The sequence below is a fragment of the Danio aesculapii genome, chromosome 7 (genome assembly GCF_903798145.1).
Source record: "Danio aesculapii chromosome 7, fDanAes4.1, whole genome shotgun sequence".
Classification (NCBI taxonomy): Eukaryota; Metazoa; Chordata; class Actinopteri; order Cypriniformes; family Danionidae; genus Danio; species Danio aesculapii.
In genome coordinates, this window is record NC_079441.1 from 10665110 (window position 1) to 10681390 (window position 16281).

The 16281-nt window shown below is 35.7% G+C and overlaps 1 protein-coding gene across 1 annotated transcript; it reads right to left on the reverse strand.

The window, feature by feature from the left end:
* Window positions 1-805: 805 nt before the first annotated feature.
* zgc:158785 (uncharacterized protein LOC791214 homolog) lies at window positions 806-13256 on the reverse strand. Its single transcript, XM_056462695.1, has 4 exons — window positions 13132-13256; window positions 8312-8516; window positions 4732-4938; window positions 806-1032 (listed from the first exon to the last, which is right to left on the reverse strand). Exons 1-4 carry the CDS (start codon window positions 13254-13256, stop codon window positions 874-876), a joined length of 696 nt encoding a protein of 231 aa, XP_056318670.1. The 3' UTR covers window positions 806-873.
* Window positions 13257-16281: the final 3025 nt, after the last annotated feature.

Genomic DNA, 16281 nt, shown 5'->3' on the forward strand with positions numbered 1-16281 from the left:
TGACTTCTTTTGTATTTGTTTTTCCTACTATAGTAGTCGGTGGTTACAGGTTTTCGGGTTTCTTCAAAATATCTTCTGTTGAACACAAAAGAAGATCATTTCAAAAATGTTGTAAACCTGTAACCATTGACGTCCTTTGTATTTGTTTTTCCTACTATGGAAGTCAGTGGTTACAGGTTTTAGGGTTTCTTTAAAATATCTTCTTTCTTCTGTTGAACACAAAAGAAGATATTGGAAACCTGTAACCATTGACCACCATTGTATTTGTTTTTACTACTATGGAAGTCAGTGGTTACAGGTTATTGGGTTTCTTTAAAATATCTTCTTTCATTTGTTGAACACAAAAGAAGATATTTTGAAAAATGTTGAAACCTGTAACCATTGACCACCATTGTATTTGTTTTTCCTACTATGGAAGTCAGTGGTTACAGGTTTTCAGGTTTCTTCAAAATATCTTCTTTCATTTGTTGAACACAAAAGAAGATATTTTGTAGAATGTTGGAAACCTGTAACCATTGATTTCCAAAGTAGGACACGTTTCAAAATATTTTCATTTGTGTTCAACAGAAACTCAAAACTCAAGCAGGTTTAAATCAAGTGAAGAGTGAGTAAATGATGAGGGAATGTTCAGTTTTGGGTGAACTATCCCTTTAATGAAGACGTGTTCTTTTCCTGTGGTTTGACACACTTTTCCCATGTCTTTTCCATTATTTAGAAACCCAAGTAAAGATGAAGCGAGTCTCAAAATCTCTCATCACTCCAAATTAGTGCAAAAGTCCCTCCAAATCTTGGGTGTGACTCCAAAAATCAGGGCTTCGCAGAAAATGGTGTAATCACTGTTAGTCTGTTTTCTTCCTGATGTGGTTGCAGGCACTACACCACCGTCTCCTTTTTCTTGTATTTGCACAAGAAGTGCATTGTGAGATGTTTAGGCCTCTGTTTTGCTTTCGCAGGACGGGGAATCTGAAGTCGGACACTGGGATTCGTCGCATTCCACGTCCTGAAAAGGTGGATGTGGTAACGAAGAGATACCTGCCATTAGAAATGAAGATGCAACAAAAAAGTCAATCTTTTTAATTACTCTTTACTCTTCTAATGTTGTTCTCTGATAGTACATTTTTATATACTGTACAGATGAAGTCAAAATTACTATTTTCTTTTCTTTTTTAAATATTTGCCAAATGATGTTTAACAGAGCTAAGAATTTTTCACAGTATTCCCTATAATATTTTTTCTTCTGGAGAAAGTCTTATTTGTTTTATTTCGGCTAGAATAAAAGCAGTTTTTAATTTTTTTAAAACCATTTAAGGTCAAAATTATTAGCCCCCTTAAGCTATATTTGTTTTCAATTGTCAACAGAATAAACCATCATTATACAATGACTTGCATAATTACCCTAATTAACCTAGTTAAGCCTTTGAATGTCACTGTAAGCTGAATGCTAGAGTCTTGAGTTATTAAAACTATTATGTTTAGAAATGTGTTGAAAAGAAATGTTCCCCTTCAACAGAAATGGGGGTAAAAAATATACAGAGGGGCAAATAATTCAACTTTATATTATTTTAAGCATCTCAGTAGTACTTTAAAGATTCCTACTTTTTATACACAACAGTATTCTCTTATAATATACCTTATTAAATACCTAATATTTCTTAAAGCAAGCTAAATAATCAGTGGCTTTTAGATGAGATTATTTTGCTGACCCCATTGGCAGATTATTTTGTTTGTTTTTAAGAAAAACCCACTTAATTTTGACATTACATCTGAAAACAAGACAGTATTTGTTTTACCTTTCTAGAAAATGCTTCTTGATTTGAGAGTTTTTAAAGTGTCTCAGTGGTACTTTTAAGGTTCCTAATTGATTCGTTCATTTTCTTTTCGGCTTGGTCTTTTATTAATGTGGGGTCGTCACAGCGGAATGAACTGACTGAGGTTTCTTAATTTTGAACTATAATATTATTCTCCTCAAATATATACTGTAGTTTTGGAAAAAATGAACCAACTGACAACTCAGATTTTCTGGATGAACTGTAAAATGTTAGTAGTTGTTATTCAAAATAATAAGTCAAAATTAAGCGAGTTTTCCCTTGAAGCAAGCAAAATCATCTGCCAGTGGGTAAGTAAAATAATCCAGTTTTCACTTCGAATAATGATTATTTTTCTCACCCCATTTGCAGATCATTTAGGGAAAAACTCACCTAATGCACATACTGTACACTCACCGGCCACTTTATTAGGTACACTTTACTAGTACTGGGTTGGACCCCCTTTTGCCTTCAGAACTGCCTTAATCCTTCATGGCAAAGATTCAACAAGGTACTGGAAATATTCCTCAGAGATTTTGCTCCATATTGACATGATAGCATCACGCAGTTGCTGCAGATTTGTCGGCTGTATGATGCGAATCTCCTGTTCCACCACATCTAAAAGGTGATCTATTGGATTGAGTCTGGTGACTGTGGAGGCCATTTGAGTACAGTGAACTCATTGTCATGTTCAAGAAACCACTTTGAGATGATCAGACCGGCCCGTCTGGCACCAACAACCATGCCACGTTCAAGATCACTTAAATCACCTTTCTTCTCCATTCTGATGCTCGGTTTGAACTGCAGCAGATCGTCTTGACCATGTCTACATGCCTAAATGCATTGAGTTGCTGCCATGTGATTGGCTGATTAGAAATTTGCGTTAACGAGCAGTTGGACAGGTGTACCTAATAAAATGGCCAGTGAGTGTGTGTGTGTATATATATATATATATATATATATATATATATAGGGATACAGCTGTGGATATGCTCATTAATATAGCATAATTTTTGTGACACTGCAACAATAATGAATATTTTAATGTTACTGTGAGTGTTGGGTTTAAGGTAGGGGTAGGTGTTAATAAAATGCAATTTAATTGGTAATATAAATAATAAAATGAATAATACTCAGTATTATAACAGTTTTTACATTACTGAGAGGGTTGGGATTAGGGTTGGGGGTAGACATTAATAAAATGCAATTATTGGGTAATTTAATAAATAATATAATTAATTCTCGGCGGCACAGTGGCTCAGTGGTTAGCAATGTTGCCTCACAGCAAGAAGGTTGCTGGTTCGAGTCCTAGCTGGGACAGTTGGCATTTATGTGTGGAGTTTGCATGTTCTCCCCGTGTTGCCGTGGGTTTCCTCCGGGTGCTCCGGTTTCCCTCACAGGTCCAAACACATGCGCTGTAGGTGAACTGAATAAGCTTAATTGGCCGTAGTAAAATTAGTGTGTATAGCTGTTTCTCAGTACTGGGTTGCAGCTGGAAGGGCATCCGCTACTGGATAAGTTGGTGGTTCACTCCACTGTGGTGACCCCTGATGAATAAAGGGACTAAGCTGAAGGAAAACGAATAATATAATATAATATAATATAATATAATATAATATAATATAATATAATATAATATAATATAATATAATATAATATAATATAATATAATATAATATAATATAATGTAATGTAATATAATGTAATATAATGTAACATAATATAATATAACATAATATAATATAATATAATATAATATAATATAATAAAATATAATATAATATAATATAATATAATATAATATAATATAATATAATATAATATAATATAATATAATATAATATAATAAAATATAATATAATATAATATAATATAATATAATATAATATAACATAATATAACATAACATAATATAATATAACATAACATAATATAATATAATATACCATAATATAATATAATATAATATAATATAATATAATATAATATAATATAATATAATATAATATAATATAATATAATATAACATAATATAACATAATATAATATAATATAATATAATATAATATAATATAACATAATATAACATAATATAATATAATATAATATAAAATAATATAATATAATATAATATAATATGATATATAATTTAATGTAATATAATATAATATAATATAATATAATATAATAAAATATAATATAAAATAATGTAATATAATATAATATAACATAATATAACATAATATAATAAAATATAATATAATATAATATAATGTAATGTAATGTAATGTAATATAATATAATATAATATAATATAATATAATATAATATAACATAATATAACATAATGTAATATAATATAATATAATATAATGTAATGTAATGTAATGTAACATAATATAATATAACATAATATAACATAATATAGTATAATATAGTATAATATAATATAATAATATGATATAATATAATATAATAATATAATATAATATAATGTAATATAATGTAATATAATATAATATAATATAATGTAATATAATAGAATATAATATAATAATATGATATAATATAATATAATGTAATATAATATAATATAATGTAATATAATGTAATATAATATAATATAATATAATATAATATAATATAATATAATATAATAGAATATAATATAATAATATGATATAATATAATATAATATAATATAATATAATATAATAGAATAGAATAGAATATAATATAATATAATATAATATAATATAATATAATATAATATAATATAATATATAATTTAATGTAATATAATATAATGTAATAGAATAGAATAGAATAGAATAGAATTATAAAATAAAATTAAATTAGCTGTGTACAAATGTATCTGTGTACAAATTGTGAATGCACTTTCATTTAAAAACATGAGTGCACTTACGACAGTCCAAAAGAGGTATATAGTGAAGAGGGTGAGTGTGAGGATAATGAGTCCGACGGCCTCCATGCCATTGCTGTAGTAGAGATCCATGGCTCCCTGCACACACAACCAGCCCGACAGACTGGCTAACGGTGTGATGAACAGAAAGCAGATCACGTCTCCACACAGTGTCCGCCTCTGCTGCTGCACTGAAGGAGCGCTCAACCACTGCAGTCAGGAAAAACACAACAGCAGATTATTAGATGGGCCTTCTGCTTTATTCATTCATTAATTGTTGTTTTACCATATGTTTGAGAATTAACAATAATAATAGTCTACTAATATTAACCTTTATTTTACATCGACAGAATAGTGAGAAAATCATGATCTTTATTTTAAGCAAAAAAAATCGTTATTCACATTTTAGCCAGAATCGTGCAGCCCTAGTATTTACGATAATTATATATGTTTTTGTCTTATTTATTTTAGTCTGGCTAAAATAGAATCTGCTTTTTTATGTTTTAATGAGTGACCACAATTTATTATTATTATTATTATGTTTAAAGATGTGTTGAAAAAAAATCTCTGTTAAACATCACTTCAGAAATATTTAAAAAATACTTAACATTTCTGTGTAAATAAACTGTATAGACCATTTCAATGTGGTGATGTCATTGGCCCATGAACATTTGCTGTCAAACTATTTCATAACTAATAAGAGGCAATTCAATCATATCCTAACGTTAAAACCGCTATCATAACATTCATTCATTTTCTTTCCGGCTTAGTCCCTTTATTAATCACAGCAGAATGAACCACCAACCTCCAGCTGCGACCCATCACTGGGAAACATCCATACACACTCATTTACACACATACACTACAGACAATTTAGTTTACCCAATTCACCTGTACCACATGTCTTTGGACTTCTGGGGGAAACAGGAGCACCCTGAGGAAACACACGCCAACACGGGGAGAACATGCAAACTCCACACAGAAATGCCAACTGACCCAGCCGGGGCTCGAACCAGCAACCTTCTTGCTGTGAGGTTATTTTGCTACCCACTGCACCACCATGCTGCCGCTATCATAACATTATTCAGGAAATCAGGAAATATGTTAGGACCATTGTTATTGTTCACATCTCTCAAAATGGTCTATAAATAAATAAGCTGTATAAAATACAGGGCGACAAGGTTGCTCAGTGGTTAGCACTGTCGCCTCAGGGTCACTTGGCATTTCTGTGTGGAGTTTGCATGTTCTCAATTTTTTTTGTCGCAGTTAAAAGCCTAGCAACTGGGTCAGCACCAATAGCCTAGTGGTTAAGTGCGCCGACATATAGCACCACAGTTCTCACGGTGACCCTGATTCCCAGCTCAAGGTCCTATGCTGATATTTCCCCTCTCTCTGCTCCCAATGCTTTTCCTCCTTTCTTCCACTATCCTATCCCAATAAAAGATGAAAAACCTCTAAAAAAATTATTATAAAAGCCTAGCAGCTACATTTTGAACCAGCAGCAGGCGTACAATTGGAGCACGAGAAACTCCTGAACACGGAGAATTGCAATAGTTTAGCAATGTTCCTTAACTGATAGAAATCACTTATGACTACAGAATTTATTTGCTTGTCAAATTTGAACTCAGTATCAAAAATAACTCCAAGGGCTCTATTTAAACGATCTAGGCGCAGTCTAAAGCGCAGGGCGCAAAAGCATTAAGGGAGTGTCTGAATCCACATTTGCTATTTTAAGAACAGAAAAATACGCTCTGTGCCTTGGCACATGGTCTAACAAGGTTGAGCTTATTCTCTTAATGAGTTATGGTTGTGTTTTGAGAACAACGAGCATTAAACCAATCAGAGTCTCATCTCCCATTCCATTCCAAGAGTCAGTTCTGTCGCACCATGGCGCATTTGCTATTTACATGGTGGACTTTGTAAGAGGAATAACTGAACGCTTCACTAGCGAGAAAACAGTTAAACAGACCATCTGCAGTGCGAGGATAAAGAACGAGCCTCCTCCATTCTCCATACTCTTTACTTTCTCTTTACTTTTACTCTTTACTTTACTCCTTTACTTTCATGGATGAGGAAACAGTGTTATACGCACTCCACTAAAGACATCCATCAGTCTACATATTTAATTTTAGTTGTTAAGCAGAAAGATTTGTTTCAAAACTATGTCTAAATTCAGTTCTAATTTACAGCAAACAAATAAATGAACAATAATAATGAAGTGTGGTCAAAAAACTGAGATATATCCAAACACACGTCCTATTCTTGTGCCCCATATGGTGATGCTAACGTCTCCAAAACCCGACAGTTGGACAAATCTAAACTTGTATTTATTAAAACAAATATAAATATGCATATAATAATACTGCTAATAATAATAACATCGTACAAATACAAATTGTCATGAAAAAGACCCCAGAGGTGAAATAAGCATGGAGGTAGTGGCTTTTATATTTGTGTAGAAAATGATATTTTTTGTCACATTTTAATCCTTTATTTTTTTCATATGTACAGATATTTGTGTATTGCTGTGCATACTATGTGTATTAAGCGTTTGGACCTGCATAGGCACATAACTAACGCGCTCTGCGCTGGACTTAGAGCAGCTTTTAGTTGGTCAACGGTGCAGTTAATTTCAATTCCTCAAAATAGCAACGTGCCAACAATGCGCCTTAACACACCTCCTTTATAGACCAGCACACCATGAGTCCACAAAGCAGCGCAATTGCTATTTAAACAACGTGGTGCAAAATGGTAAATTTAGGGTTGTGCTGGTCTGAAAATAGCAAGAAATCGTGCCAAACACGTCTTGCGCTTTTTTACGCCGGGTGTATGTTAGGGCTTTATGATAGGGATTATTATTATATATTTTTCCTGTTGTTGTCATTGTTATACTGGTCATAAATATAGCTTTTATAAAAAAATTTTCCAAATATCATGCAAAAATGCATCTAAACTAATTATCTGTTTTGCCTTTGTATTATCAGAGAATACGTCATTTGTATCTGTGCTGAAATGACTTGTACAGTAAATCCCAGCACTGAACGGTCATGCCGGGTCATTTGTGTCCCCACAGGATGTTCAGCACATGGACTGTAGTGTCATCTTCCTGTCCTGCGGCCCACACATGAGAAGATAAGGACGTTAACGAAGCTTCGCCAGTGACTGCGAGCCGTTCCTCATCTAATCTCATTTTCCTGCTAAGTGGATTAGCGTTTAAAAGCAGCCGAGGTAAAACAGACCTGCCAACATCTGCTGTGTGTCTGAAAGTGACTCAAGAGTGACTGATTGACAATGAATGAATGCATGAATGATAATGCTTATTACATGGCTGTCTGGATTACTCTCTTCTGATTAGTCGGTCACTACATTTTAAGGTATGTTATTCCCAGTTAACAACCTCTAAATAACGCAGGCTCAACCGGGAACTTCAAATCACCTTGACTGTCAGTGAATACATTTAAATCCATATACTTACATCCACATTAATATGCATCTCCGTGTCTGTCACGCTGCTGTCTTTGACCATTTTACCAAATTTGATGGCTGTGACAACCTCGTAATACTCTAATAGCCCTGGTCTTACCTCAGTGAAAGGTTTGGGGAGTTTCTCCAGAGCGTACTGGAAGTGGCAGAGCTCACAGCTGCTTGTGCCCGAGGCCGTGAGCCACTGCTCCAGACATAAACGGTGAACCATCGCCAAAGATCCGGCACATTCACACGGAGATAACAGATCACCCGCAGCGCTGTCTTCATGACAGATACGACAGAACGGCTCCTCTGTGCTCAAGCTGAAAACACACAACACCACATTAACATCACACCTACACATACACTGAACTAGAACTCAGATATACTACTGAACACAACTGTATAAGTATAACAGGACTTTAAAGATAAGGTGGCACGGTGGCTCAGTGGTTAGCACTGTCGCCTCACAGCAAGAAGGTGGCTGGTTTGCATCCTTGCTGGACCAGCTGGCCTTTCAATGTGGAGTTTGCATGTTCGCTTTGTTTTGGCGTGGGTTTCCTCCAGGTGCTCCGGTTCCCCCCACAGTCCAAACACATGCGCAATAGGTGAACAGAATAAACTAAATTGGCCATAGTGTGTAAGTGTGTGTGAATGCGAGAGCGTATGGGTGTTTCCCAGTACTGGGTTGTGGCTGGAAGGGTATCTGCTGCGTAAAACATAATTGGCAGTTCATTCTGCTGTGGAGACCTCTGATAAATCATGGACTAAGCCGAAGAAAAATGAATGAATGAGCTTTGAAAAAGCTTTGTTTTTAGCGACACCGGTGGTCATTCACTGAACTGCAGCAGCTAATTATTGCTTACGGTGGATGAGAGAACACGTTAACTAACACGGCTAACTGTATACTGAAACAAATCATAGTATTACAAAACTGAAATAGGAGGCTTCAAAAAATTGTTCACCCAAAAATGAAAATTACATCTAAGGGTGCTTTCACACCTGTTTTGTTCCAAAACAGAGATTAAAATAGTTTCAATGTCTATTAAATAAATAGTCACTACAATCACAACACTACAATATTAAAATAGTCACTACAATCAATCGCTCCAGAGTTTGTTTTAATCGGGCCGAGACCACCTCATTCAGGCTAGATAGGTTTGGCGTGGATCCGAGCGCGATTACTGGTTTCACATATGCCAAACGAACCACGCTAAATGGGGAAACGAGACAGGTTCCAAAACAAAAGTCTAGCTGTGAAAGCACCCTTAATTTACTCACCCTAGAGTGGAATGCATGTTATGAGCGACTGACGTATGACGCATGATGTAAGATGGGTAGACACATGTATACGGCGTTGTAACAGTATTATACTGTATAACCTTACAAGTCAACTAGTATTATTTGTTCTTTGTTGTCTTTGCACGGTGGCTCAAGGGTTAGCACTGTCGCCTCACAGCAAGAAGGTTGCTGGTTCAAGTCACGGCTCAACAGGGTGTTTCCCAGTACTGGGTTGCAGCTGGAAGGGCATCCGCTGCGTAAAATATATGCTGGAATAGTTGTCGGTTCATTCCGCTGTGGCGACCCCTGATAAATAAGGGACTAAGCTGAAGGAAAACGAATGAATGAATGTCTTCTGTGGTAAACAGTGTGTTAAGTGCTTCCAACAAGACTCGGGTATTCCTTGAGCTATGAATGTGTTGTATGTCATGCGCCGTATATGCCAGTTGCACATAATATGCGTTCGCCTGCCACCGGAAGTCAGTGATTAAAGCTTATAATTGAAAAATTACAAGTATTTTTGTAACAAAAACACAAGTCTGCTTCATAAGACACATGATAACGTCCTGGTGGTGAGTGAGTTCATTTCAAAATAAAGGTCACTATCCAACACCATTATACAGTGTGGAAAACTATGTGTAAAACTACTCCGACTGTGTTCGTCTGACAGGAAAAAAAGTTTTATACACAGAGGATGTCTTAGGGCGAGTCAATTATCCATTTTTAGGTCAATTATTATAAATTACTATAATATTATGTACTCAAAGTGGAGCTCTAAAACTTCTGTTGTGGAATATAATTCTGTTTCACCATGTAATGATACAGCATACCCTTTGTATGGCACTTACTGTACAACAAACACTATCTGTGTAACAATAGCTATGTTTCCCTCTAAAGATGCTAATTAAATGTATACACAAAACTGGAATATCGCATAAAGACGTGCGAATAAAGCAGTGTTTCCATACAACGAGTCAAAGAAAACAAAATCATCACTTCCTGATTAACTGGCGCCAAATATCAACAGCAAAAACTGAATTTACTCCGGTAGGAGATGTCGCATGAATCTTTTCTTCATTTAATAAATGACCTGCGCCTCAGAAGACAAATGCTGACATGCAATGAACACGTGAAGGCGTGAGACGCGGAGCACAGATGCTCTTGATTCTGGAGGTCGTTAATAATATAATAACACCAATAATGAAATGGTTAAAGCATTTTAGAATAACCAAAACAACATTTCAGATGTTTTACAATGTGCTCAGCCTGCTGGTTTGTCCATCCACACACGTTTTCATCATCACATGACTTTTTTAATGCGCATACTGGAATTTGTTCGGTCAAATTGTCTCCATCGTAGTTTATGCGCATCTTTTCTCACTGAATAAAAAGTTTATGCGCAATTTCACAATGTATGCGCATTATGCCGTTTCCATCAATCATTTTTTGTGCATATCCAAAATGTGTACTTGTGCATTAGTTACAGAAATGAACTAACAACGTAAACACCATTAGCTTCAACTAATGAACAATGAAAGAAACACACATTTAAACTGTCCATTATTTAGATATTGGACAAACCATAACCAGCTGTTGTAAATCAGGTAGGCAATGGTAAAAGTGAACTGCTGATATGGCTTTTTGAACCAATTCATTGAATCAAACCAACTGAATCTGCTCCCAGAAATGCATTCGATTATTATTAGCAGGTCACTTCTGATCAGTATTAGCAAGAAAGAGTCAAAGTATTAATTAGGGCTGCACAATATACCGTATCTGCATCGTTATGGCAATGTAATCATTCGCATGAATCATGTCACGAGTCTATGCAATGTTGACTCTGGACTATAATTGATCATTTCCCTAGTGTTTTTGAGGCCTGTGACTGTGTGAGGATTTTAAAAGCATTCGGGCTTAAGAAATTGTTGTACTGTTAGTAACGTTGACAAATTAAAAAATCATTAATTTTATTAAATTATTTATAAAATGATGAGTATGTGGTCTCCTTTTTTCATTTGATTATTCAATTACTGTATACCTGAATACAGTACAATTTCTCGGAAAACAATAAGATGGTGTTCATTTAATTTGTATGCTTTTCTTTATTGATTTTATCTATGCCTGTAGATTGTTTCTTATAGTTTATGCATATGCACTCCCCTACAGAATCATCCCAATCAATTTTTTGCAAATAGAGATGCAACTAATCTAGTGAAATTGTATTCATATTGCAATATACACTCACTACTTTATTAGGTACACCTTAATAGTACCGGGTCGGACCCGTTTTGCCTTCAGAACTGCCTTAATCCTTCATGGTATAGATTCAACAAGGTGCTGGAAATATTCCTCCGAGATTTCGGTCCATATTGACATGATAGCATCACGCAGTTGCTGCAGATTTGTCGGCTGCACACCCATGATGCGAATCTCCCGTTCCACCACATCCAAAAGGTGCTCTATTGGATTGAGCTCTGGTGACTGTGGAGGCCATTTGAGTACAGTGAACTCATTGTCATGTTCAAGAAACCAGTCTGAGATGATTCACGCTTTATGACATGATGTGTTATCATGCAAGAAGTAGCCATCAGAAGATGAGTACACTGTGGTCATAAAGGGATGGACATGGTCAGCAACAATACTCAGGTAGGCTGTAGCTTTGATACGATGCTCAATTGGTACTAATGGACCCAAAGTGTGCCAAGAAAATATCCCCCACACCATTACACCACCACCACCAGCCTGAACCGTTGATACAAGGCAGGATTGATCCATGCTTCCATGTTGTTGAAGCCAAATTCTGACCCTACCATCTGAATGTCACAGCAGAAATCAAGACTCATCAGACCAGGCAACGTTTTTCCAATCTTCTATCGTCCAATTTTGGTGAGCCTGCGCGAATTGTAGCCTCAGTTTCTTAGCTGACAAGAGGGGCACCCGAAGTGGTCTTCTGCTGCTGTAGCCCTTCCGCCTCAAGGTTGGACGTGTTGTACATTCAGAGATGCTCTTCTGCAGACCTCAGTTGTAACAAGTGGTTATTTGAGTTACTGTTGCCTTTCTATCAGCTGGAACTAGTCTGACCATTCTCAACGGTGAGTCCACAGAACTGCCGCTCACTGGATATTTTCTCTTTTTCAGACCATTCTCTGTAAACTCTTGAGATGGTTGTGCTTGAAAATCCCAGTAGATCAGCAGTTTCTGAAGTTCTCAGACCAGCCCGTCTGGCACCAACAACCATGCCACGTTCAAAGTCACTTAAATCACCTTTCTTCTCCCTTCTGATGCTCAGTTTCAACTGCAGCAGATCGTCTTGACCATGTCTACATGCCTAAATGCATTGAGTTGCTGCCATGTGATTGGCTGATTAGAAATTTGCATTAACAAGCTGTTGGACAGGTGTACCTAATAAAGTGGTATATATCGCTATATATATATTATATAAAAATATTGCAGTGTTGGATTTTTTCAATATTGTACAGCCCCAGTATTATTATGTTCTTTTAAACTGAAAAGAGGAGTCGAGTCCCCTTATATGGATTCTATTCTGAACATTGAAATCGACTCTCCATTCTTAACACCTCGGAATCAGTTCTTTTTGGAATCGACTCCAAGCCCTATAGATACTTCAGGCAGCTGGTCTGAATGTGTGAGACGCACCTGAAGGTCCCGTGGGGGGACACTAGGTCCTGTAGTGGATCTGTGGAGCTCTCGGTGTCAGGATTGACCTGAAGCACAGAGTCCAGAGCAGAGCTGAGTCCATTAGACGAGTCCTCAATGAACATGACTGCAGCTCCTGAGGACGATCATTCCTCAGCAAACACTTCCTGAAACAACAAACAATATAGAGACACTGAATGAGCAGCTGCTACAAGTTATATTCACAGTATGCTTGAGATTAGAACATTTTGATGAGTATGATTACATGCTGCGCTACATTTGATATGAACATGTAGCTGTAGTTCAGTAACTCACAGCCATTATCTTTTCATTCTTGCTTTAAAAATAAAAAAAGAAGTAATAATTTAGCATGGAGGTTTTAATTGGATCAAAACTAAAAAGCATGCATATATTACTGTACATTATTATTATTATTATTATTATTATTATAGCTACTATTATTACCTTTTTCCCCTTTTATTTTTTGCAATCTTTTATTTTTTTATATACAAGTTTATGCTACTGTTTATTTAAATATTTGTCTTCACTTATCATATATTCCTATTTTTTCCATAATTTTGTAGCTGTTTTGGTTGTTTGTTAATTTTTCTGTAACCTATGTCATGATCACTGAACTTTGGAATAGACTCTCGATTCGTAAGGCTTTGGAATCAAGGAATCAATTCTTTTAGAATCAACTCCCAGTTCAAATACTTAAGCCACCATGCCACCTATTTTAAATTCTAATAATAACTATTTCTTTTATAAATCTGATCAATTCTTACATTACTGGGAATCAAACCGATGATTTTAGTGACAGCTACTACTCTCATAATGTGGTTGAATTGGTTTAAAGAATAATAATAACACATAAGCTAATACAAAATAATTAGCTATTAATATTTTATTATTAATAATAATTAATTACGCGACAGAGTGGCTCAGTGGTTAGCACTGTCACCTGGTTGCTGGTTCGAGCTCCGGCTGGGTCAGTTGGCATTTCTGTGTGGAGTTTGCATGTTCTTCCCCTGTTGGCGTGGGTTTTTTCCGGGTGCTCCGGTTTCCCACAAAGTCCAAAGACATGCGGTACAGGTGAATAAAATAAACCAAATTGGCTTGACCAAAGTTTATGAGTGAGATTGTGGGAGTGTTTGGGTGTTTCCCAGTACTGGGTTGCAGCTGGGAGGGCATCGGCTGCATAAAACATATGATGGAGTTGTTGGTGGTTCGTTCCGCTGTGGTGATCCCTGATTAATAAAGGGACTAAGCCGAAAAGAAAATGAATGAATGAATGCTAATGATGATCCAAGACCTCCACGAAAGCATTAAGCAGCACAACTTTAACACAGATAATACTAAAAGTTCAGAGCACCATATTAGAATGATTTTTGAAGGATCACGTGACCGAAGACTTGAATAATGATGCTGTCAACTAATGGTAATACAGGGTATATGCAGGGTATAGGTCAATTTCAATACCTTTTGAAGACTTTTTAAAGACCTTCTCAGAATATTTTAAGACCTCATTGCCACTTCAAGTTGTAATCAGTATCAAACTTTTAACTTAATAAACTGTTGCACTTAAATAAATGAATGGAGCACAACCATGCAACAGAACTCAGATAAGCTCGGAAGAAACAAACCTTGAAAGAATAAATTACGTGGTTGTTTTCAGTGACAGGTTTCAGCCCCTGTTTAAACTCGTCTTTCTACATCCAGGAGTATGCAGACTTGCATTATCCCTTTTTGCCGTCTGTTTTGCTCTATTGCAGGGCTACTCAATTAGTTTGTCATGTCAGTTCATGAAAAGCATCCCAAATGAGGGGCCAGAGAGAGAAGACTTGCAATATGAATGATGACACAGCATATAAGAGCCCATATGCTGTATTTTTGCTCCTTAAAACACCCACATTGTATTTTTCTACATTAAAACGGTAACATGTTGTATTTTGAAACTACATAACATCACGGCATTGTACAATGTGGCTTTTTTTTTTACAAACATATTCAATTGTTGTATTTCAAAGCACAACAGAATCAGTGCATTGCTTAAGTAGGCTTCTTCTACATTCAGACACATTCATATGTTGTTTTAAACTGCATAACAATTATGGATGCAACAATTAGAGATTTTGGTTGTACGATTATACTCATACCTGCCAAAATTTGACTCTGAAAATCCAGGAGCAGGGGGGGGTAAACTCCAGGAGTTTTTCAGGAGACTCCAGGGAAAAACGGGAGTGTTGGCAGGTATGATTATAGTCTGAAGAGTAATCATGGTTTCACAGTTATCACGTCTAATGTAAATTTAAGCTTTATATTAGCTAAGTATTTAAATGAACTGTTGTTATCATCTGCGTTCATACATACATAATCATTTTAATAATTTGTAATAATTCGTCTAACGTATCTTTTATTTACATTGCACTGAAAGCCACGCACAACTCTCAGCTACAGCGTGAGACGATTTCTACTCATCGCTACACTTGCCCAGGCATATTGGCATGTATTCTAATATTGGAAATAACGAACTTGTGCGCAGAAAAACCAATTTCGTTCCGTGCTAAAGAAACGCGGCATTGAGAAGCCTTTAAGCTTACAGCGTATCGGTGAGTATAAAAATATTTTCGGCTGCTCGCGCCACTCGCTTAATGTCAGGCGACTCACGCTCTGCGCAGCCTTCAACTGCAGCACGTCACTTCATAACTATACGTTTTTTGACTGAACTAAATTTATTTTTGATGTCTTGATCACGCTAATTGGAGGGCCGGAACAAATTGCCTTGCGGGCCGCCAATTGAATAACTCTGCTCTATTGTTTGGCTACATGTGGAGAGTCACATCACCTTCACAAATTAATGTTACTTGACATCACTCGGACAGTAGAGCTTGGTCGGACGCACCCGGCCCCAACCAATCGATGAACATAAAAATATTTATGCTTTTTTGGAGCGAAACACTGGAACAAAAACCTGGACAATGCTAGAAGAAAATGTAAGACCTCGTGAAAATGGGATTAAGACTTTTTAATAACTTTTAAGGGCCTTAATTTTCTCATAATTGATTTATCAACTTTTAATACTTATTAAGACCCCGCGGACACCCTGTAATATGTATGTACATATTCATGTATGTAAGTAACAATGTATTA

Coding starts and splice junctions, on each gene's coding strand:
- zgc:158785 (XM_056462695.1), bottom strand. CDS start 13,256: ATGTTCATTGAGGACTCGTCTAATGGACTCAGCTCTGCTCTGGACTCT. Junction 8,517..13,131: donor TCCCCCCACGGGACCTTCAG/GTGCGTCTCACA, acceptor GTGTGTTTTCAG/CTTGAGCACAGAGGAGCCGT. Junction 4,939..8,311: donor TCCCCAAACCTTTCACTGAG/GTAAGACCAGGG, acceptor TCCTGACTGCAG/TGGTTGAGCGCTCCTTCAGT.